At 43.4% G+C, this 25,509-nt stretch overlaps 1 protein-coding gene across 6 annotated transcripts in view; it reads left to right on the plus strand.

The window, feature by feature from the left end:
• Window positions 1-866: 866 nt before the first annotated feature.
• Window positions 867-25,509, plus strand: part of CDC42BPB (CDC42 binding protein kinase beta) — a 97,886-nt gene continuing 73,243 nt past the window's right edge. For all 6 annotated transcript variants that reach the window (XM_086462652.1, XM_086462651.1, XM_086462650.1 and 3 more), the window contains exon 1: window positions 867-1,044. In XM_086462652.1, coding sequence (XP_086318778.1) covers window positions 867-1,044 — 178 coding nt within the window. The remainder of the gene's footprint in view (window positions 1,045-25,509) is intronic.

Below are 25,509 nucleotides of genomic sequence, written 5' to 3' on the forward strand. Positions count from 1 at the left end.
GGCTCCGCCGAGGCGAGTCCGGCCGCAGACCCGGGCACCGCGGCCAAGGCGGGGAAAGGGAAGGCCCCGCTCCAGCCTCCCGAGACCGCCGTCGGCCCCGCGCAGGCAGCGCCCAGCGCAGGCCTGCGGGGATGGCGACCTCCGGGGCCACCCCCGTCCTTCGAGGGAAGCCACGGCCTGCCACAGCCTGGTGCGGGCCTGCCCGGGGTGTGGGGGGAGACTTCGACCCCGAAACCCCTCTGGGGTGGCACAGGCTGGGGCGCGCGCACACGCGCGCACACACACACACACACACACACACAGAGAAGCTGCGCCGGGAGGCGAAAGTGCGGACGGACACACGCAACGGCGGCCGCCGCCGCCACTCCCCGCGGCGAATCTGCCGCGGCGGCGCACGGAGCCGGCCGGCGGACCCCGCCCCCCCGGCCCGCTACGGCGCGGCGCTCGCCCCAAACTTCCTGGGCGGCTTCGCGCAGCCCTGCCCACGTCGGAGCGCGCGGACGCTGCGTGGTGGGCGTGGCCGGGCGCCGCCGGGGCTGCTCCGTGGGACGCGCCGGGCCGCGCTCTCCGGGGCCGCAGGAGCGGGAGAAGCCCTTCCCCGCCGCCGGGGAGAGGCCGGAGAGCGGGGCGGGGGGTGGCCGGGTCCGGCCCATGGACCGTCCGGGTCTGAGGCGGAGCCCCTGGAAGGAGCCGCTCAGCCCCGGCGCGACCGTGAGGGGCGGGAGGCGGCGCGGGGCGCGGGTGGTGCGGCGGGGCTGAGCGCGGCGCCCCGGGCCTTTGCGCGCCGCCGCCCGCCGGCTTCGCCGCCGCCCGAGCGGGCCCGGTCCTGCCCTGCCCTGCCCTGCGCCCGCTGCGGCGGCGGCACCATGTCGGCCAAGGTGCGGCTGAAGCGGCTGGAGCAGCTGGTGCTGGACGGGCCGCAGCGGCACGACAGCGTGCTGAGCGTGGAGACCCTGCTCGACCTCCTGGTCGGCGTTTACGCCGAGTGCAGCCGCGACTCGCCGCTCCGCCGCGACCGATACGTCTCCGACTTCCTCGAGTGGGGTGAGCCCGGGTGGGAGGACGGGGGCGGGCCGCGAGGATGGGGCGGGGGGGGGGGGGGAAGACGGGACCAGAGGGATGGGGTCCAGAGGGACGGGGTCCGGGTAGCGGAGGCGTTGTGTGGCGTCCCCTCTGCCCTGATCCCCGAACGAGGGGCAGCGAGCTGGCCCGGGAGGGCGGCCGGGCCCGGCCCCGGGAGTACGCTCCTCGCCGCCGCTCCCGTCTGCAGCCGGGCGGGGTGGGGAGACGCCGCCCCTGGATGCGGAGCCTCCCTGGGGAACACCCCCGCCGCCAGCCAGGCCTTGACCCCTGCGGGTCTCCTCCCAGCTCCGCTCGGTCCCAAGCGAACCGCTTGGCAGCCGGCAGCAGGAGCAGCACCGGAGTGTCCTTGGCCTGAAACCCTGCTCGGCTTAACCCGAAATGTCAGGCTAATCCAGCCCTCCTCGGAGGGTTTCCTACCTGGGGGAGGGGAGGAGGGGGGAGAGCAGCAGGCTCAGGCTTTGAAATGCTGCTCTTGTGCCGGGTTCGTCGCTGTTGGAGGGGGCGTGTGTGCGTGTCTTGAAGGAATAACAGTTACGGTTCATCATGCAGCCTTTCTAATTTGGGCATGCCCCCGAAGGACAGTGCACTTCTAGGCAGCCTTTATAACAGCTTTATTTAATGGTTTCCTACTGCTAAGCAGCCTGATAATGAGAAACCTGCAATGGTCCCGAGCGTGCTGACAAAAGAAAACGTGGGTACTTGTGATAAGGTTTAGGATAAAAGTTTTCTATCCAGTGTTGTTTAGTTAAAACTGTGACTACAGGTGTGTGAATAGTAGAGATCCTTCCCTGCTGCATGTCTAAATGAATTTATGTTAAAATGGCCATGGTGGCTGACTGGTTTATTCAGCTGAGTAAGTTATGAATAATAATGTATGACAAAGGTGACTTAACTTCTCTGTGGAGTAGAAATTGGAGGGGAGGGAGGAGAGAGCATTGCTCATGAGTACATTGTCCCGTTTATCAGCTGTTCCATGCATGTACAGTTAATTAGGCTTTAAAGAGCCCTCCTAAAAAAAAAAACAAAACCAAACCCACCCAAAACAAAGGATTTCCTCAGGGAGAGGGAGGAGCCGATTTACTTCAGTAAATGCAAATGTGTGTCTTTAGCACTACAGACCAGAGCACTAACATGTAGGGACAGCTGGTTCTCCTTAATTTCTGTGGGGACCACCACTCTTTGTCATACACTAACAAACTAAGAGGATTCACTTCCTGGACTCTTCTATTGACGTCAGTAATGCGATTGCCAACTGAATAATTAACCACTTTATCACATCTGCCCTGCAAGGCTGCAGCCTGGGAAACATTGATTATTTGTTTTGTGGTGGGAGCTTTGTACGTCGTCTGCAAAGTGCAGTCTGGGTTTGTATGCTTGTTTTCATGCTGATGGCTTGAGCAAGTGAGCACCTACAAACTGTTAAATGTGATATCAGACTATGGTACTTTGAGCACTGAAGTTGAGGAAAGGATTTGGGGCAGGCCAAAGAATGATATGCTTTTTCTGTAGCACTGCTGGTGGTTGTGTCTTACTGATTGATCCCCGTGTTGTCATTTTCTGTGTGATGGAGAGGCTGATTATCCAATTGTTTATAAAATCGTTTCTTTTAATTCTATTTATTGTGTTCACTGAATGTGAAAATGTTACTGACTTGATGAAAAGTATAGCTTGCAATAAAAGCAGTGTGTAGTTCTTACTGCAGTGTGGGATTACCCTAGTATAACAAAGTGCCTATTCAATAAATAATTGAAATGTATGTGAGCTACCATCTGGTGCTGCAAAGTAGGGATAAAAGTTTATAATCCAGGCCCTTGATGGTAAGGGGATGGGCCTAAATCTGGACTGCTGTATATTTGTGCTACATCAACAAGGAATACTCTTAAAACCAATTAGAGTTGATACTGTGTGTTCCTCCCTTTCCTTCAAGCTGTTAAAAAGAAATAAATGCCAGCAACCAGACACCTTTTATCTGTGTCCTAATGCCCTCACAGTATGTTTCCACTGACAAGGAACTTTTTTCTGCCTCCAGCTAATAAGGGAAATATCATGCCAAACACGTTAATCTTCCTCATGTCATGATGTGCAGTCTTAATTACAGCCTGATTCTCTGTTAGAAGATATTCTGGATTGATGCGCACAAGTTTTGTGTGCTGTTATGTGTCTGTAGAAGCATGAGAGTGTAGTTAAATATTTGGGATATACTTTGAAGATCAGTGTTTCTTTATCAACTGGAGACAGAAGGAATTTCCTTTTGATGAAATGGAGACTTATCACTGACAATGGAAATAAGCTGCATAGGTATTAAGGTTAAATTAAGCTGAGCTATATAACAAGCATTTCTTCACTATTTTGGATTTAAAACTGGGTGCAAGGTGTCACACATAAAATTCCCTTAAAATGATTCAGCATGGCTCATGGACTTGCTTGTGTTCTTCATTGCCAAGAGACAATGGAGTTCAGGCATGGTAGCTGAGGCAGAGTTTTTTCCTGGCTGCTCTGGTGGAGGAGATGCTGAGTTGTGTGGTGTAGCTGCTGGATGGGGTTATCTCTGCTCTCTGACAGCAGCACGGTGCTGCTTGTATTCTGGGGCTGGTCACTGTGGGAGAAGGGAAGTGGGGAGTCCAGAAAATTAAGTCCCACGTTTACCCTGTGAGACTTATGCCACCTTCTCCCTATTCAACATCTATAGAAGCCTCACACCTCACCTGCAGAGGCTGGTGAGCCCCAAATGGTGGATCTCATTGCTTCTGTCCTATAAATCCCACTGCTGCTTCCTGGCGGTCCTGCCACAGGCTTATTTCTTCAAAATCTTCTTCCTATTTGCTAACCATGGAAGAGCATAGGGTGTGGCTGTTCGCCTTGAGGTGGCTTGCGGCTTCCATTGCTTTAGAAATGTTGTAAGAATCTGCCATTTTAACCTTGGCAATTGTAGCTTTCCCATGGTGAATGGAGCTTTCAAATGGACTGTATTTTTTCCCTATACTGGAAGTATAATAGGCATATCTTTATGCCAAGTATCTTTGGAGAAGAGCTAGCTGAGCTGCAAGGGAGGAATTTAAAAGTCCTTTTCTTCTAGTTATTTTTATTTACAACTCCTGTTGAATAAGGTCTCTCCCAATTGATTGTCATTGTATTGTTTGTATAATAGATACTGAACTAATGCTTAGTATTCTTAGTGGGAGTTGAATCCAAGTCTGTTAGATAGCAGACCAATGTCTATATGATCAGAAAGAATTTCCCAAATCTGTGCTTAGTGTCTTTTAAACTGTTCCTACATCTGCTGCTCCTACAGTGAGAAATAGTGAGGAATCCTAACAGTGAGGAGTCCTGTTTATTCTAGTTATACTTATTCCTCTCTGAAATTTCATCAGTGAAACCGGACTGCTACAACCCTCCTGCATCTGAGGCCAGATTGCCTAACCATCTCTGCTTGTCCTTCCATTTGTTAGGAGAGCAGCCTAGCTGGCATCTGGGGAGATGCTGGAACTGGACAGTCCCGTGTCCTAGAAAGCCCATAAAACAGTCTGCATGGCCCTGGAAGTCTGTGGAGGTATCTCCCGTGGCAAAGCTGATGTAGGCCACTAGTGCAGACGACCTAAAGCTGTCAGCGAGCACAGAGGAGGCTGCATGGCCTTTGGACTTATCTGATGGCTTATAGTACACAGCAGTGCTTGGGTGCTGTGAGGTGGTATCATCCATGCACTGCAGAGAAACCTCCTAAGAGACTTTTCCTGCGAAAAAAGGTACGCTGTCCCTTGTTTCACGTGACAGGGAGAGAAGTACAGGAGTGCTGGAGCAGCATGGCTGCAGCTGAGGTATCTGCGTCACCTGTCCTTTGGCTTTCAGGTACAGCGTGTTCCTCCCTATGGAGCTCCTCGTTCTGTCATACTGAAAGATCGGAATCTTTCATAATCCTGTGCTGAATGGCTGCTCACGGGGCACCTTGCTGGCTGGCATCACGTTCGTGCTCATCTGACATCACCTTGTTTTTCAGGAGTTATCTTTAGTTGGCTCTGGCTGATGCTTAGTGCCCCTTACTTCCAGTCAGCAGGGACTGGCGCAACCGGCTGCTCCGTTTTTGAACAGCTACTTGGCACTGTTTGCAGCCAGTAGGCAAGCATGTTCGGAGAAGAGTCTAACAGGAATGGGCCTTATTTGTATTCAAAATGCTCTTGGTGCTGCATAGACTCTCTTGCTCCAGCCTTTGTTTCCTCTGACCCTGTTTTGTACTGCTGGCATGCTACAGAGGGCAAGATGACACATGTCCCCACATAGTTCATTCGGTGTTGTCTCACTCCTGGACTATGTACTGGCTAGTCTTCTCTGTGAGAACACCTTGAAACCAATGTCAGAGTAGTTTAGACTGATCTGAAATGTGGGGTTTTCTTCCTTGAAGCAGGTGCATAGAATACTTTTGTGCACTATTTCTCCTGATGTGTTACAAGCTGTCTGTTTGAATGCTGGCTTGTCTTCTGTGTTCTCAGCTTGTGCGAGGTCTGCTGCCCAGCTGGACTGGTGTTCTGCTTTTGGATGGTGGTGGTGGGTTTTTTTGTTTGGGTGTTTGTTTTTATTTTTCCTGAGAGGAACTTACTTTAAGGGGGCTGAAGCTGTGGGAAAAGAAAGAAGATTGCAGATGATTAGCACAAGTAGGCCAGCTGGGCACCTGCTGCTGAGCCCTTGAAGGCAGTCTGACATAATAGGCAGTGGATGCTGGCGTAGTAACAGCAATATTTTCCCAGCCTGGGCCAGAGGAGGGAAAAATATACATGCAGAGCAATCAAAGCAACCTCCAGCCTAGCCTCGAGCTGCCACTTCTGGGTATGTATCTGTTACGCTTGAGGCTGGACTGTAGATGGAAAAATCATGCACAGAAAGTTCACCAGAAAGGGTTGCTGTTGTGCTGCTGGTGGTGCAGTGATTCACAACTTTGGGGCACTGTCAGGGCTGGTGCTTCAAGTTTGGATGTTGGAGGGGGCTCTGTGAACTTTGCAAGTCCACTCCCAGAACTATTTTCTCCTCCTTCTAGTTCTGCTTAAAGAAGTGTGTTTTTCTTTCAAATAAAAAAAGTATCTAATGAGGAAAGGGAGAAACTTGCAGGATGGCCATTCTGTCAGAAGAGTGTAGAGCCTGTTCTCAGCCTCAAAGCAGTTGTATTCAGAAGTGTAGATGCAGACCTGAGAAAAGGTCTTCTCAGCCTGCGTTACAGCATCTTCAAAACTAGCTGCAGGGCAGGCCTGGTCCTCTGACTGCCACAGGCACTGATGTACTAGAAAAAGTGTTAGGTAAGGATGGGGGCATGATGTGTGGCTGAGTGTACTGCTAGTATAGGAGGCAGAAACTATCCTTAAGTATTTTTGAGATGACCTTAGGGTTGTCAGACTTTGAGGGTTGCTTATGAGGGATCTTTGCTTTGGCCTTTCTGGGTTATGCCAGGAAAAACTGTCACTTGATAACGTGTCGTATGTGTTGACTTGAGGGCTTAAATTCTTCTCTTCTTTCCCTTTAGCACTCCTCCCCCTTCCCTTGCAGAAATACACATAGAAAGCCAGGAAGGGACCTCAGGCTCTGCTAGCTTGTATAGTGTCCTTTCCTGTGCAGGCAAAAGCTGTGCAGTGAGAGATAAGCCTGTTGGGCACACGTGCGAAGTGAGTGTGGTTGGATGATGAAGACAGCTGATGAACAGGAAAACTGAATTTCAGATTCTAGCCTAAGTTTCTCTACTTTCATCCTCTATTGACCAATGCCTTTTACAATCCCTTATCCTTGAAGTAGTGCAGGACAGTGTGGATGAGGGCCCACTGGGGCAGGGTAAAGCCACAGGTGCCTTGCAGAGGTTATGGATAGGTCAGTGGTGGTGGCCATGGTTTCTTTGTGTGTGGTGCAGCATGGATGCAGCTGGAACCCTTTCCTGCTCCCTGAAGGCTTTCCTGTGGTGGGAGATGGGGCACCGCCTTTGCTAATGAAGTCTTTGCTGGTCATCTGGCAGAACAGTGCAAGCATGGTCGCCGAATCCCAGTTTCTTACATTCTCTGCTTGGAGTGAACTGGTTTTTTTGAAAAGTATATGTTAGGATTAATTCCTGTTGAAGTAGCCCAAATTGCTATGTTAGCTTTGATAGCATTGTAGCCAGGCCTAGTGATCTGAAGGCATGAGGTTCAAAGCCTGCTGCTATATGTGTGATGGACCATTTACAGTACATCTGTTCTAATCTGTTAGTTCTAGATTGAGGCAATATCTTTTAATGACTTTTTCTGTAAAACTTTATGCTGTGAAACATTGTCACTGAATGCCGTAGTCATGTTTTGACAGTGGGAAAGTAATGTGGTCTGGAGGATGAGACATACATTGGCATGTGTGTCTGTTAAAATGACAGACGCCCTGGGTGAAGCTCATCTTTTGCCCCACAGAAGGAAGTGGGTATTGCTTTTCTCCTGTGGATAAAGTTGCTAATAAATAGCAACTGTCTTTAGCGAGGGCTTGAGGAGTTGTGGTATGTTAAAGGCTGTGACCTATGTTTTGTATTTTGTTTATATGTGAAAACTCAGAAAGGGGTAAATAAGTCATTGATAAATTTGTCTTTGTATAGAAAAAGTGTATGCAGCTAGTTGCTTTGCACTCATGGTACGTGATAAAGTGTAGAATGCAGGAGTAAGGTTTCATAAGCATCCAGAAATCTAACATTTTTTCTGACTGTTTCACTTAAAAATCTAAATTATTTTCATCTTCATAGGTAATACCAAGATGGATTATTTTGCAAAAAAAAAAAAAAAAAGCGTCCTTAAAACTTCCATGGTTGGCACAGTTATGTATTATCAGTGGAAATGGCTTGGATGTTGGTTTAGTCAGCAGGTTCAGTGCAATGAACTTTTTTATCAAATGAAATTGAACTAACCTTTTTTTGCAAATAATTCACATGTTGGAGTGAGTTAGTTTCTTCTACACTTACTAGAAACAAATTTTAGCTATGTGAGTTGGAACTGAAGAGACTTGTTTCATTAGCTTTTTTTTTAGCAAGTTGCTTTATTGTTATGTATTAACATTTTGGGTTTTAGAGATGTTGATCTGTAGCTGAGATCAGTTGGGAATGTTAAACTGCTACAGATTCTTCAAATTTATAAAACTTACATTTTTATCCCTTGCTTGTAATTTCAGGTTATTCATGCAAGATTAATTCAAGGAAGAATTACAATGCTTAACTAAACAATCGCAAGTTTATCTGAGCCATTAACAGAATATAGTGCCTAGGATTTGGAAAAATTTTATGGGTTTATCTTTTTCATTACCCATGTCTGAAAAGATGAATAGGTTGATGGACCACAAGCACATCTGCTTAGAAAAATAAAAGGAATGTGTTAAAGCTTTTTAGTGTATTTTTGCCTTTGATAATGCTTTAAAGTTGAGATTCATTTTCTAAGTCTTTCATAAGGTACACTTGAGAATTCCTATATATTCTTGATGTAGTTACCAAAGAGCTTATCATGCTCACTAATATATCCCACTGAAGCTCTAGTATTTTTTTATTTTACGAAAAGGGATTTAATTTTAAAAGCTTTTCCAGGTCTAAGAATTTTTAAGTACATTTGGTCTGTGGTTCAATGTGATCTGTTCATTTTAGCTGTCTCCTAATACTGAAATACTCCACTCTATTTTTCTCATCAGCATATGCAGATTGCCAGAATGCAAGCTTTCATTTATAAAGATCTTTGTTCACTATAATGAATGTAGCTTTCTTCAATAGGAAACTACACACTGTTTTCTTAAGCCTTGATTTTGCATAGACCTCAGTAATCATGTCTGTAGATATACTTAGAGTGCATTCAGATTAAGTGTGTGCATCCATCATTGCCAGCTGAGGCCTCAGGCATTCTGAAGTGCCTGAGATCTTAATTTTTGTCGTTCATGTCATCAGGGTCTTAACACTGAAACCTGTTATTGCATAACCATGGCCTGAAGCTTCAAATGTGACTAGTACCTCTGGATGCCCAACCTAAGACATCTATAAAGCAGTCTGAGCTTTGGAAGATGGTGGGGATGACTTCACCAAGTATTGAATCATTGAAAATGTGTGGAGTTTATTAATAAGATGGGCATTAAATGAAGGCTGAGGTATAATTCTTTATTTAAGTGCAGTGCCATTTAGGGCTGAATATGAATAGCTGCCTTTCCCAAAAAGAAGAGAAGATCAGAAGCAGCATCAATTCCAGATATATCCCAAATTCTTTTCACCATTTATAATTGTTCTCCAACATAAAAATAAGCATGGATAATTGCTTTGTGAAGTCCTACTTGAAACGTGTTTATGCCAGTTTAGCAAGACATGCATATTCAGGGTTTTACGAAAGTCTGTACAAAATTCTGTCTGGACTTTTAATTCAACTTAAACCTGGGTTATATTGTTCTAATTTTAATCAAAAGCTTCAGTGAAAGCTGAAATAATAAGATGAAACCAGTTTTAAACTCACTTAAGTAGCTATCTGGAAGTCAATCTTGTATTGCAGCTATTCTGGCAATATTGTACTTTTATTTGGGACTGTGTAGTTTGTGGGGTGTGGATTCACTCTTTTTATAGATGGTGTGACTTTACCCAGAATATAACCACCACTATAGAAGTACAGGGTTTTTCAGTATATTGTGATTTCCCTGATAGTAATGGTCCCATAGCCTAAGAACTAAACTGTATGCCTTCCCTGGATAGATGAGACTTAAGGAAAAGCTTTGGGTCACTAGAAATTCTCCAAAGGTACATAAAAATAGTTCATGCCCTAAATTGATTTAACCCTGTAGTACAGGAAAAAAGACAACAAATACCCTCTCCCAGCAAAGAACCCTTTTTTTTTTTTGATTGAAGGCATTAAAAACTTGAATCCCTTTTAGAGTTGTGCCAAGTGGGGTGTGGGAAATCTCTGTTCTCATCTGAGGAAGGACAAGGTTTCCAGTAATTGCATGGTAATACTTCTGGGGCATCTGAAATGTTTTTCCCACTCTTGAGGAGTTCCTTTGTACCTGGTTCCCCTGCCTCTTCCAGAGATCCATGTGTACCTTGAGGGTGGATCCTTTGGATTTCTGGTGTTGTTATAGCATGACTTCTCTGATCGTCGTTTTGCACATACTTCCTCAAAAGTTGGCTTATTCATGGAGCTTTTTGTGTGTTACTGGCTTTATTGCTGCCTGTGTGACTTGGGATTATCAGTACTGAATTCTGGAGTGTTCTGAGTGTCTTTTATTTTACTGTAATTAAGGCAGAGTAGAAACAGCAGGAGGGTGACTTTAGGCATGAAGATCCTATTATCATTTTGAAATATGTTCCCAAAGGTTTGCTTTTTAAGAGGCATGTTTAGTCTTCAAATTTAGCATTTTTTTCTGATAGGGTTAGTTAGGTCATCATATGTCATCATTCCCTCCACCCCCATTTCTATGTATGATGGCTGTGTGGCTATGGCCTCCTTGTCTCTTGTTAGCACTGAGAGATGGACACCTAGCGTGCATGTACTGCAGGCTTCTGACTATTCTTGGACTGTGGATCCAAAGAACGGTAGCAAATACATTTTTTCCATGGCTACTCGAGTAAGAAGTTGGTATTGAAAATTTTAAATTAAGGAACTGGGTTTCCCTTATCTAGTCTGTGATTGTTTGCGCTGTGATTGTGTAAAAGGGGAATGTGATATCGATCCAGATGTTGTTTCTTTTTAGTTTGTATATTCTTTAAGGCAAGGAGGGGATCTCAGTGCACACTCACTGTCAGTGGTTGCTTTTACGATGGCTTTGTTGCCCTGCAACCTTCTCAAGTTACCTAAAAAAAAGGAAACTACATTTTTGTGATTCAGAACCTCACCCTATATGACTTATTACAGGGGGTCTGGGAGAAGAGAATTTTTACATGTACAAATGGCTGAAAGTGATGTAAAGGTCCTAATGGAATAACTGGTAGCTAATAACTACTAGATGCTGGGTTATAAATGCAGTGAATGATGAAGTCTGTGGCATTTAATCTTTCTGCCTTTTATGCGTAATATGGTGTTTTTCCTAAACTCACAACCCTTTGTCTTTCAGAACAGACTTTCTGAGAAGTTGCAGATGAGTTAGCCTGTTGTGTCACAGAGAAGAAACAAACATTTTCCTTCCAGACCAGCTTTAATTAGTTGTAGCATGGTCATGTGGCATGGTATCACTGCACAGAGGAGTTAAGTTTGACTGTGTTAACTTACTCTGTTATGTAACTGGAAATTTCCATTATCAGTCAGTTCACCTTTTGGTTTCCTGGACAGTTGATATTTACGGAATCACAGAATGTTAGGCGTTGGAAGGGACCTTGAAAGATGATCTAGTCCAACCCCTCTGCCAGAGCAGGACCACCTAGAGTAGATCACACAAGAATGCATCCAGGCGGGTTTTGAATGTCTCCAGAGAAGGAGACTCCACAACCTCTCTGGGCAGCCTGTTCCAGTGCTCTGTCACCCTCACAGTGAAAAAGTTTTTCCTTATGTTAATGTGGAACCTCCTATGCCCCAGCTTGCACCCGTTGCCCCTTGTCCTGTCATTGGACATCACCAATGTGCTCCATCCTCCTGACACTGGCCCTTTATGTATTTGTAAGCATTAATGAGATCACCCCTCAGTCTCCTCTTCTCCAAGCTAAAGAGACCCAGCTCCCTCAGCCTTTTATTATAAGGAAGATGTTCCACCCCCTTAATCACCTTTGTGGCTCTGTGCTGGACTCTTTCAAGCAGTTCCCTGTGCTTCTTGAACTGAGGGGCCCAGAACTGGACACACTATTCCAGATGGTGTCTCACCAGGGCAGAGTAGAGGGGGAGGAGAACCTCTCTCAACCTACTGACCACATCCCTTCTAATACACCCCAGGATGCCATTGGCCTTCTTGGCCATGAGGGCACATTGCTGGCTCATGGCCATCCTGCTGTCCACCAGGACCCCCAGGTCCCTTTCTCCTACGCTACTCTCCAACAGCTCAGTCCCCAACCTAGACTGGTGCATGGGGTGGTTCTTTCCCAGATGCAAGACTCTACACTTGCCCTTGTATTTCATTAAATTTCTCCCTGCCCAGCTCTCCAGCCTGTCCTGCTCTCTGAATGGCAGCACAGCCTTCTGGTGTGTCAGCCGCTCCTCCCAGTTTTGTGTCATCAGCAAACCTGCTGACGGCGCACTCTGTTCCCTTGTCCAGGTCACTGATGAATATATTGAAGAGTACTGGTCCCAGTACCGACACCGGAAGGACTCCACTAGTTACAGGCCTCCAACTAGATTCTGTCCCATTGACAAAAACTCTCTGATTTCTTTCATTCAACCAATTCACAGTCCACCTCACTACCCAATCATCCAGACCACAGTTTAGCTGTGAGGGTGCTGTGGGAGACAGTGTCAAATACTTCACTGAAATCAAGATAAACCACATCCACTGTACTGCCATCATCTATCCACCTGGTTATGTCTTCATAAAAGGCTATCAGGTTGGTCAAACATGATTACCCCTTGGTGAAGCCATGTTGACTGCTCCTAATGACCCTCTTATCCTTGATATGCCTAGAGACAGCACCGAGGATAAGTTGTTCCATCATTTTCCCAGGGATGGAGGTGAGGCTGACTGGTCTGTAGTTACCCCGGTCCTCCTTCTTGCCCTTTTTGAAGGCTGGAGTGACATTTGCTTTCCTCCAGTCCTCAGGCACCTCACCTGTTCCCCACAACTTACCAAAGATGATGGAGAGTGGTCTAGCAATGACTTCCACCAGCTCCCTCAGCACGCGCAGGTGTATCCCATCAGGGCCCATGGATTTATGTGTGGCCAGATTGCTTAATTGATCCCTAACCCAATCTTCATCAACCAAGGCAAACTCCTCCTTTATCCTGACTTCCTCTGGGACCTCAGGGGTCTGGGACTCCTGAGGACAGTCTCCAGCAGTATAGACAGAGGCAAAAAAGGCATTCAATAACTCTGCCTTCTTTGTTTCCTCTGTCACCAGGGCACCTGCCTCATTCAACAGTGGGCCTACATGGCCTCTAGTGTTAGTTTTGTCTGCAGTGTATTTGAAGAAGCCCTTTCTGTTGTTCTTCACCTCCCTTGGAAGGCTCAACTCCAAGGAGGCCTTAGCTTTCCTACATCCTCTGACAACAGTCTTATATTCCTCCCAAGTGGCCATCCCCTCCTTCCAAGATCTATAGACTCTCTTCCACTTGAGTTAGCCCATCAGTTCCCTGTTCAACCGTGCAGGTCTCCTGGCTCCCGTTCTTGATTTCCTACCCACTGGGATGCTCCAATCTTGAGCTTGGAAAAAGTGGTCCTTGAATATAAACCAACTGTCTCGGGTTTCAAGAACTTTGAACCGATGTTGTATGTCTAGTGCTTTTTCCCAAGTGTGGTTTCCTTATGTCTGGTTGTTAGCCTTGATAACAGGTGAAGTGTTTTAAAGCTTTGTTCCATGGAGCTGTCAGAAGAGCCTGCAATCCCTGCATGGCTGCGAGCCTGAATCATGCTTTACGAAAAATACAGGTTTAGCTATTCTGCTAGATATGTTCTCATATCACAAAGGGATCTCTATCTAGTGGGGTTCCTAATATCCTTGTATCTGACATTGTAGGAGTCTGACTAAGAAGTTGCTAACAACAGAGTGAAACAAATCTTCCTCATAGTTGTAAAGATCTAATGGGAAATATTCGCTGTTTTTTAGTTTCCTCTGTAAAAGAAGAGCTTGTATGAATTACATGGGGTTGGACTTGCAACATGGTTTTAACGCTGATATTCTTTCTTGATGGTAGTGCACTTAGCAAACCAAAATGCAGAGCAAATTCAGTGTTTCAAAATCATATTGATATGAGATGTGCTGTCAGTGATGAGGATAACCATGTACAAATGGGACAAAACCCAAGAACTGAATACTGTATTAGTGGTATGTTGTGATTATTAATAGAGTGTCCGAAGTGACAGTTGACTTTCCATACACTGAATTTGTTTGACTCTGTGTTTTTGAGTGTGTTGCTTGCAGCAAACTCCTGAGAAAATAAGATTTTTCAAAATTCTCATGATTCCTAAATGCCTGGAAGTCTGGTAGGCATCCTTGTCAGAGAACATACTGTCAGCTATGTCATGAAGGCATTCATTGACAGTACTATATAACGTAACGGTCCATTACCCTTCTGGGGCAAGCACTGTGTACATGAGCAACTTATGATGTGTGTTAATTTTTTGGAAGAAACTTTGTTCAGTCTTGTACAGTTGTTTCGGACGTTGTGGCTGTGAGCCCTTAGCTGTTTTGTGATTGATGTATGGAAGTTGTTCACACTGTGGTCTAGCTGCGGTGTATTGCTTCCTTCTCAGGAGGTACCCACACACTGCAGATACCTCAGGGGGAAAAGCAGATAGTGAAGTAATGGCAATGACTTCTTTTTTGGACTGAGTCTTGCTGCCTAAAACTTCAGGGAAATATCACCCCCCTTCTCTCACGTCCTTAGTTTCCTCTCTTGTTTCATTGTTCAAAGTTTTTACTTCTTATTTCCTATTTGTATTTAGAGAAGGCACTTTGCAGTAATGTCTTTAAAACGGCAATACACGCTTCTGCTCTCATTGCTGCAATGATCTTTTGCGTCAGTGGCTGTAATATGTCATTGTGCACATTGGTAATAATAGCTCTTACTTCAAATATATGCTTCATAGCTACAGAATAAATAATACAGAGACTTTGCTGGAAAATGGGCTCCAGTAATTTACCTTCAGAGCTCAGTGGGGAGCTTGGAAATGGGTGACAGCTGGTGAAAGATAATGGATTATCTTTCTGCAAGAAGCATTGGCAAGACCTACTTCTTACTTCAATCTCCTTGCCCTCATCTCTCCCTCCCCCCTCACGTCCCATATAACACTTAAGAACCTGTCCTCTCCATTCTCTGAGGGACTTAGGTGGAGACTCTTAGTTATCACATTGGTGTTTAAAAAAATATTAAAAAAAATATTTGGCAAGGAAATAAATTTAGCTGTGCATAACAATTTGTGGAAGAGGAAATCAACACTGTCTACTTGTAATCTTTTAACACTTGTCCAGAAATAGATTGTTGAGAAGTCATAGTATCTGAATTAAAATTTGCAGTATTGGAATAAAAAATAAGCAGATACATGAATTAGAAATGACTGGGAAAAGCATCACTTAAAGTTCTAAATATTGATCAATATGCTACAAACAGTGGTCAAGCCAGACGTCTTTACCTAGTAGAATCACAGAATGGTTTGGTTGGAAGGGGCCTTAAAGACTATCTAGCTCCAACCCCCCTGCCATGGGCAGGGACACCTCCCACTAGACCAGGTTGCTCAAAGCCCCATCCAACCTGGCCTTGAACACTACCAGGGAGGGGGCAGCCACAGCTTCTCTGGGCAACCTGTGCCAGCGTCTCGCCACTCTCACAGTAAAGAATTTCTTCCTAATATGTAATCTAAATCTACTCTCTTTTCAGTGTGAAACCATCACCCCTCATCCTACCACTACACTCCCTGACAAGAGAGTCCCTCCCCACCTTTCCTGCAGGCCCCCTTTAAGTACTGGAAGGTCGCTATAAGGTCTCCCCAGAGCCTTCTCTTCTCCAGGCTGAACAATCCCAACTCTCTCAGCCTGTCCTCACAGGGGAGGTGCTCCAGCCCCCTGATCATCTTCATGGCCCTCCTCTGGACCCACTCAAGCAGGTCCATGTCTCTCTTGTGCTGGGGCTCCCAAAGCTGGACACAGCACTACAGGTGGGTTCTCACAAGAGTGGAGTAAGGGGGAGACTCACCTCCCTCGACCTGCTGGCCGCTACTTCCAAAAGTGATAGCCTGCACTGTAAGAAAATGTTTAAGTTGAGCTTATGTGCTGAAATGTCAGTTAAATAAGATTTTGAAGGAGAGTGATGGAACTGATGATACTCAGAGACAATTTTTTCATATGTGATAACTGAAAGATGTGTTAAAATATGTTCACATAAGAAAGATGAGACTCCAAATTGACTTCTTGGTTCTTTAAAAATGTGTTTCTTAGAGTGGTTCTTCAGAAAAGGTTGACTTTAATTTTTATTTCGTATAATACAGTTGTAAACACTCCTGACTTCTTTCCTTTCTTGAAAATACAGCTGAACAGTCAGTCAGATCTGAACTTTTGCCAGGAACTGCAGAAACTACTCGGCTATTGTAAAATTTCTTGAAGTAATTAGAACATTTTTGTTCCTGTGTAGGAGTAACTACTGGTGCAGTCTGAGCACCATAATAGAAATTGTGACAAAGTGATACTTGCTGCTCATGCAAATAATACAGTGGAATAGTTCAACACATAGCTGTTCCTGATACTTCTTTTTAAAGATTTTGTGGATTTAGATTTTTATTTAAATGGTGCTGCTATGGACTTGGTTTTAAAATTCAAATTATGTAGGAAACAAGAGTTAAGTTTCAAGAAATTACGATAAAAGTGAAATCGCGTAGCTGTTAGGGTATAAACATTAGGATGGTCGCCAGAAGAATAGTCTTCAAGATTTGAACTCCTTTACTGAAGTTTTGAACAACAAAAATGCAAGCTTTATAAGTGCGGCCTTCTTTCCCCCCAATGCTGCATGGTGCCTCTGTCTTGGAGGCTGTTGTCATGGACTTGTGTTGTGCATGTACCTGCCCATAAGAATTGGGTCAAAGCTTTCATGTTACTTTAAAGGCCATGAAACTACAAAGAAATTAAAAACCTTTTTGATAACATTCATGTCCTTGCTGAATTCACAGTGGCAACCTAAAGATGGAATGATGCATTACTAATCAAGCAGTCCTGAACACCTTTTTCCTTGGTTAGAAAAACCAAGACGTAAATGGCATAAATACTGAGAATCTTAAGAGATGTAAAAGAAAAAATTAAAGATTACATCTCTTCCAGACTTTTCTGTTAGAAAATTCCAAAAAAGTTGATGGAACAAAAGGATTACATAGTCTCGGCTCCACAATACTAGCATCAAAAATGAAACTAGCATGTCTGAACTACAGTATCAAGAAAGAAAAGTTTGACAGTCTTTGTTGAAAAGTCTTTAAAAGACTGTGGTTTGGGACTGAATGTTTTTTTTAAAGCGAGTCAATGCAAGTGGAAAATATTACTTAAGAGCTGAAACAATCACTGAATGGGCAAAGTAGAGAAGGTTTACTTAGATGACACTGGAGATAAATTAGTAAAGGAAAATATTAAATTTTGTGTGGAAAGAGAGAAGGGAATGGGGTATAACTAAAATGATGTGTAAGTAGAAGGGCAACCATTTGTCTTTTCTCTGTGTAAATAGTTGACTCAACATCTATACTAGTTTGCAGTTATGTTGCAACAGCTTAAAGTATTTTGAAGATTGGCAGAAATTCCTTGTTCCTCTGCTTGTGGTCTCCTTAGAGGCCATGTACTATGTCAGAAGATTTCTGGAAGGAAGCTAATGCATCTTCACTGATTCCTACTCTGGAAATGGAAAGTTGTAAAGCACATCTACACTGGTAGGATTTTCCAGCTGCATCTGCACTTGCATGCAGGTGCTCACTCTGAATGCATCCAAACGTTTGGTTGTTATTTGGAGTGTGAGTAAAGGAAAAGGTTGGAAGCCAGCAGAATGGAGCCTGAGGTATAGATGAAGATTTGAGATTGTCAGCCTACTACAAGGTTGTTCTGAATGTCCTGGTACTTAATTTTCTGATTTGAGATCAACACACCTGGCTAGATGGCTGTAAATGAGGAACAAAAAGGAATTCTCTACTTAAATGTGTGGACATAAATCTTAGGGCAAAAGGATTATGGATGTAGTGCTTATTAAACAAAGATGGCGTGTAGATAATCTTACTCTTAAATTCAAGTAGAGGAGTGTACAAAACTGAAAAGTTCTGTTTAAAACAATAAGCTTAAAAGCAGAATGTTGTGTCAGATACTGCATCTGATATAAAAACTTTTTGGGATGATCCTCACTTGATATGCCTAGCTTGAAAAAGCTGAGGAGCTGAGACAAAGGTGAGACATGCTATTTACAGTTGTGAGTGTAATGGTTGAAATACTTTTCATATTTTAATGGCAGTAATTTTGATAACAGCTAAGGACAGTGAACAGATTTTTGTTTCCTATTGGCTTTAAGCATATGCAAGAAAGAGGGAGAAGCTAGAACCCAGGGAGCTTGGTCCGGTGCTGATCACACTGGTGCGTGCAGTAACGGGAGGTATGTTCTGGTTTGGAATAGTAGTGTGGAGGATATAAGCTTCCAGGGCCTACAAGAGGTTTGGGAATGCCTAGAAATATGTCCATTAATGTGTCATGTGGGCTGGCAGTCTGTTGAGAGCTTGTTGGCTAAAATCATGATCCAGAAACTGGATTTAAGAGTTTCTGAAAGTCATTACAGCAAAGATGTTAGGAAAAGATGGGCTAAAAATAGTAAACAAAACCAAAAGCAGAAGTATGTTCTTTGATACACAAAATATTGAGATAAGGGGAAGGAGCTTATTCAGTGTACTGTACATAAATTAGCAAAAAGTTAAATAAGAAAGAGTGACAAAAATGCAGAATGAGGGGGAAAAGAAGGAAGAACTCCATCCTGACTGTGCTAGAGAAAGCTGAATTTATAATGCTTGGAGACTTGGAAATGTCTCTAGGAAAAGACATGGCATTCTGTTTTTAGATTCTTGTTCTGTATGCTTTGCATATACATGCAGTGTTAAAGCTCTTTAGTCGTGCTCTAAGTCAGCTGGGTTTTAAAAATTCACTCTTAACTGTTCCAGGATTTGACTTCCATAAGAATGACTATTTGATTTAAAAGTTTAAAAATTTGAACATATCTAAACGGTCATGTGTCTAATATTCCAAATTATCCTCTATCCAAAATGTTTTCTTTGAGGGCTATTCAATGTGTATTAAAAAAACCCCTTGCTTCCAAGCAAGCTTTAGATGTGTTTTTGTTCTTATTTAATAGCAGGTGTTATGATCTTGGTAACTAGTTGATGCTGTTAATTGGGCAATGTTCTAAAACAGAATTCTACAGGCATCTCGTTTTATTTCTTAATAATGACAGTTTTTGTTGGGGTTTAACAATCGATACTGCTAGTGATCAATGTAGCACACAGTCTGACTCCGTTTCCAGAAATCTGCATCTAAGGCCACGTTTAGGATCTTCTCATAAATTTCCAGTAGTTTTTTGGTTTCTCCCTTGAAAAATCTAGACTTCCCTTTATCAATTTAAATTTTAACTATAGTGTATGGAAAGCCTGGGGATAGATAGAGACAAGTTTTGAAATGTGTTGAGTCAGTGTCAGACATTAAAGAAAAGTTGCATAGTGAGATTAGAAGCATGTTGCTTCATCTGGATAGTGTTTTCATCACACCTGAGAAGGCTGAGAGATTTGTTTCTCTTCCCTTTCTACTCTCTTTACATCCGTTCTAAAGTGTCAGAAGCACCCTGCCCTCTGGAGATGCACTTGCCTTCTGAATACCCCAAACCCCAGGGATTTTTCTTTTACAGATGGCTGACCATGCTCCTAATGCCCTGCTTGCCCTGTGTTAACGTTGGTAGTGACTTTTAGAACTTTGAGTCAGTGAAAATAATGCTGCTGTAAATGGTCTTCCTTTTTATTGCTCCCAGCCAGAGGCATTGGAAGGAGCAGAGCAAGGCAGAATGGCTTTGGCTGTGAAGTGCCTGGTCTAAAGAGGGAGCTGAAAAAGTGAAAATATTTATAATAATAAAAAGAGCAACTCTGAGCCTTCCACTATAAAGTGTAGGAAATCTTAGCTCGGGACTTGTTAGTATTCTCTGCAGATTTAAAGGCAATCCTCCTCTTCTCTGCTTCTGAGTAACTTCTGAGCTACTCCAGATGTTCTAGTGACTGGTTACAGTAATTGCTTGTCGCGTGTCTTCATGGCCTTTTCCTACGGCAAAAATCTGACTTTTGTTGACCTTTAATTAGACCTGGAGCTCCAGGGAAGTTCTGAAACAGGGTGAGTAATGCCGGGGAAAATGTCCTCCTGCCCGCTACCGTTTAAAAGGAAGTGGAGTGAAGAGAAAGATGTGCCACACCTGTGCTTAAAGTAGCTGCTGCTGTCTGAACTCTGAAAGACATCTCAAGGTATTTATATGTATAGTGTTGCAGCCTTGAGCCATCAAAAAAAAAAAGTAAAGTCAGGTGCAGTTCTGTAGCATTGTAAGCTGATCTAATGCCACATCCCCTTAGTCTTATATTTACTAGTTTGTGGTGTTGATCTGGCTGAGAACTGAAGTATCAGGAAAAAGGTAATTGTCATTTGACTCTGCTCCCTTGCACAGCTTTCTGTGCAGCTGCACCAAGGCAGGCCGCCTCTGAATCAGCTAGACTGCTCTGCAGGCCCTTGCATGGGCAGTTCATCTTACCTTGGTCTGTGCTACTTAAGATGACAGCTTCCGAAAAAGAGCTGTGCTCCTTTACACTTGCTTGCGCTGGTGTAGCAGCCTCTCCCAACCCTGCAGTGATGATGATTCAATTTGTTAAACTACAAGATGATAGTTGCATTATGTGCCTTGGTAGGTCGGGTTTCTGCTGGTTTAGTGAGCAGAATTGGGTCGGTGAGGTGAGACCAGCTGAATTTGTTACAGCTGTGCAAGGAACAGAGCAGATCTGTGAAACTGCCCCTCTGGTCACAGCAATCCGCTTCAGTTGTGTTATTGAACTAAGTCTTTATTTCACTCTAAATTTCTAGGTAGAGAAAAGGGGTACCTCATGAGGTGGATTTCTCTCCTGTCACTGTAAGTGCATTTGTGTAGGGTGCTTTGTCAAGAAGAGCTTATTAATAGAAACCTCTAACGTTTAAAGTAAAGGAGGTGGCATGTGGTAAATATAGCACCAGTGTAAAGTATGAATTGTTCTGTTATATAATGCATGTGTTAAGTTTTTAGTAACTTGAGAGAACATCGTACATGTATCTGGAGAAAGCAAAAGATGTGTGTTTGCTGTAAATAATCGATAGAACAGATAGGCTGCTTGTCTTGCTGAATTTTACTTTTAAGATTAAATAAAGCATGCAGTCAGAAAACTAGAACTTTGCTTATGTGTTGATGATGTAAGTGGTGGCTTCTTAATTGATGCAAGTGTATGTAAGCTTATATCGACACAGTGTGGTCATCAGATTGGAATTGTTTTATTTCTTAGCAGGGTGTGCAAGAGGTGCAGAGTGATGAAATTTAGATTCATTCATGTTATTGAAATTTGAGTGAGCTCACATTCAAGATTTAATCTCTAGTTTGAAACTGAAAAATAAGTGAAAATATCAAATGGTTTTTCTGAGCAGTCGTATTTCTCAAACTATTCTACAAAAAAATTAACTCTGCTTTTTAGATTATTCATCATGCAGTAAAATAAGTGGATTTTAGCAATATTTACAACTGTTATGGAATGAAAGAAATTAAATCATTGATGTTTTACTGTTTGGAACTAGTGATTCATGTAGAAGCCTGAAACAGTTTTTCCATTACTGATGTGTTTCAATCTGTGATTGCTGTTTGCTGTGGCTTAGCCTCTCCAACACCTGTAAAATCTGACTCTGGACTAGGAGTATAGAAAAATTCAGGTACAAATAAAGCTATATTAAACAGAGATTGTGTTGGTGATTGTGTGGTGATTGTTGCCATCTGTTTCTTACAGTGTTTTGACACATGTCTTGGAAGATCCTGTCCTAATGTGCTGTAGGTTGGCTAGAAACAGACTCTTGCATAGCACTTCCATAATCACTGCAGCCCGAGGCAGATCCACATCAGTTCCAAAAAAGGCCATTTTGCCCTTCTCCAGCCTTGTCCTGATGCCAGCCATGGGCTGGGGCTCCAAGGTCACAGCTGTATGTGAGTCATATTCTGTGATTAGTTTGATGGGAGGGGATGGGATAGACAAGTGAGCTTTCGCCTGGAAATGTTTCCTGGTTTGACATACCATGTGAACACTAATGATAATCCAGACAATAAAGTGGTGAAGCGTGGTGGGGAGGAACAAGGAAGACCTCTTTGGCAGCAGAATGGATTTCCTGGATTAAAGTGGTCGTGTAGCTCCCCATTAAGTTGTCTCAAGTGTCTGGGATGTCAGACGGTCGCAGGGAAAATCTGTGATTTAGAGAGCCTGTATATGACTTGATGTACATGTGTCTTCTGGGTTGGGTGTGATCGTCTTGAGGAAAATAAAGGGACTGAAGATGAAGCTTAAGAAGGCATTGGATATCAACACTTATTCAAGAGCAGAAAAGATCCTTTATTGTGGATTAGTAATCTTTTCTTTGCATTTTTTAGGAAGGCTTAAGAAGAAGGAAAATACCACCTTTGAAAACCTTATGAAATTCAAGTAGAAGCAAGATCTCGTAATTCAGTCTCTTCAGGAAGTGTCGACTTGCAGATATTATTTGACTTCTGCACAACAGATGGTCAGTGAAGTCTCTAAGGCTGAAGAGGCTGATAGGCTACCAGGGTATCCATGGTTGGTGCTAGTCTGTTGAAAGAGCTGGGAACCTTAAGGAAAGGTTAGAGAGGCATGGCAGCTTTCCCTCTCAAACAAGTGTGACAGGTTGGAAAGAGAGATGAAAAACTAGACTACAGACTGCAGTCAGGAACACAGTTTCTCTAGGAGCTTTCTTAATTCTCCTGTGAGAGTTGGGCTAGAACTTGATCTCAAATTGCTGGATGTTTTTTGGAATGCCCTGGTTAATACTCATAAAGGTGCAGGCTTTCTTGTTCAGAATTGTCCCAATAGCTGTATGCTAATATATTACATATTGTGAAGCTGCACCAAGCTTGTGTGGATGGTAAGTTACTTCTGGGTTTCCCAAACTAAATGCTATTCACAGTCACATTTTTCTTCAGTCTTAATAGTAACAGTTTCATCTTCCAAGGTCAACTTCAGTATTAAAAAAACCAAACAAACAAACAAAAAAAAACCCCACAGACAAACCCTGCCTGAATTGGTTCTAGAGACCAAGTTGTACTTTCCTAAATTATGGATAATTGCATGACAGTAACACAACGTGAAGATGAGACATTGGGCAGTGAGCTTCCTCCTCTATTAGATCTCAGATATAAACTTCCTCTCCCTTGTACTTGCATCCGTTGCAGCATTAGCATATGCCATTATCTTTAGGTCTGATTGGTGTGTGGTTTTTATTTTATCCGACCATTATTTTTCCATAAGTAAGCTACTGTCTTTTACATATATCAGTTCAGCAAATAGTCATTTGGTGTTGGTTCTTGGATATGTAAGCTAACACTTACTACTTCTCACCTGCTAGAACTCTGTTGCTGTCGAGTTCTCAAAGGGGGAAGCACAGTGGCTTTGACAGGAGTGAAATTGGCAACACATTTTGTTGCTTGGGCTACTCAGTACCATCTGCCAGTTCCTCAGTACTTGTCTGTGCAAAACTTGAGTATTATCTTTGCTGTCCTTTCATTGTAAGCATGAAAAGCAGTGAATGGGCTACTCAGGCAGATAGCCAACTATTAAGTGTTTGTGGTAACATTCATCAACGAGCTGGCAAATGGTAGCATATTGCTGCGGATTGAGTCCTTTTATGTGATACTTGCTTTTGGGGCTTGCCACACAAGAAGACTAACAGTGAACAGGGATGAAGGTTCAAGGTAAATGCAGTGCTCTTCCGCTGTCGAGTTCAGTGATGCTAATAGGATCAGCACCAGAACTGCTAGTTAATATTTTTCTTCAAAACGTTTCCCGGTGCCATTACCCTTTAGCATAGTGAAAACTTTTTCATGCAGTTATCTCAAACTAGTGTACAAATTCTAAATGCCAGGATCAGTTCTTCTGTAACTGATAAAGCTGCTCATGGAGCAAAATGCAGAAACTGTAAGCACTCAGTCTTGGTTTGAGCCTAAAAGTAATGTCGGTTTTATCCTTTTAAACCTTTGAGGATATTGCATGTAATTATCTAATCCAAATCTTGTCCAAACTCATAGTTCCTTTAAGTGCCAGCAAAGTATCTGATTGAAAGTGGTCAGGCACTCTATTTTATGTATGTCAGAAGGCTTTCATAAAATGAAGCAAAAGCCATAATCATGGCTTCGAATGGATACCTTGGTGTGCTGCTACTTCAGAAAAGTGTGAGGTTTTTAAAAAACATTTGTATACTAGGTTAAGTATCACAGTACAATACTTAATTTAATAAGAGTTACCACTTACTGTCTTGAAAAATGCTTGTAATCAGCCTCAAGAAGATTCAGACTTTCATGGTGCTGTATTAGTGTATATGTCTGTTTCTACTGGCATTTCAGTTCAGATAAATACTGTTAGAAGACAACATCTTAAAATTAGGAAGTGCTTACTAGCCAGGCATTGTAGAACTGGATGGTCTTGCTCAGGGGATAAAGGGGACTCTGACAGCATGTGAAGCTGTGTCCTGTATGAAGAGGCTGTTCTGCAAGAGCTGTAAGCATTTTGCAAGAGGTGCTAGGTTGTGCTGCTCAGGTTTTTAACCCAGCAGAGCTTGTACTTGTAATGATAACTGAAGTCTTGCACCACTGAATTTATTTATCTAATGGATGTTGATGAATGATGAAGAATCGGATCATTGAGCAAGAGGCAGACAGAGTTAAGTGAAGTGTGTGTATGTATGTTAGAAAAACAGGAGGGAGGGCATGACAGAAATGAAAGGCCCTGCAGAAAATGTGTCAGAGAACACAGTGTGTGTTACCTTTTGCTTGTAAAGAGCACAACTTTGGTGAAGTTTGACTTTTGGTACCTCCTTCACTAGGCTCAGTGGAGTAATCCCCTGCCCTTCCCCCTGTGCTGCCTTCCCCTTTCTGTTGTATGCTTGCTTTCTTCCCTCTTCTATGTCAGTATTGCTCTACTGTCCCTTGTGACTAGGGACAGCAAGGTAGGTCTGCTTTGCACCTTCGTATGTGGTGCTTGCCCAGCTAGGCAGGTGGTGGCTATATTCCTGCTGCAGTCTTTCCCTTAGCAGAGATGATACTGTGGTGTCTTTCCTGTTGACTGCCATTTTTTTTATAAAACTTGCAGCAACTTGGTATCTTTGGACAACTTCAGTGAAATTTGGTACAAGGGATATTGAGGGCCTTCACTAGGATTGAAAGGTACCAGGTAGACGGTGTGATCGTACATACCTTGTTTCCTTAGGAAACCAGACTGGAAAAAAGCATTCACAGTAGTGGACAGTAAGAGGAAACAGGCCAACACAGGAAAAGGGAGGCAAGGATCTATAATTGGAAAAAATAAGACTGGAGTCAAGGGATGAAAGAATTAACAAAAATTTACATTTCTAAGATACAGAGAAAACTTCACAATCAGGTAGCAAGAGGGTTGTACTTCTTTAAAACTCAAGTGTGGGTTGTAACAGGTATTTATCACCCTAGTAAGCAGGTCGGGGCTACCTGGGTGTGGGTATCTCCCAAGACATGTGTACAAGCACTAACTTGTTAAACCTGTCAGCCTACTGTTTTAGTA

This window comes from Leptosomus discolor, chromosome 3 (genome assembly GCF_034619465.1).
Source record: "Leptosomus discolor isolate bLepDis1 chromosome 3, bLepDis1.hap2, whole genome shotgun sequence".
In the NCBI taxonomy this organism is placed as follows: Eukaryota; Metazoa; Chordata; class Aves; order Leptosomiformes; family Leptosomidae; genus Leptosomus; species Leptosomus discolor.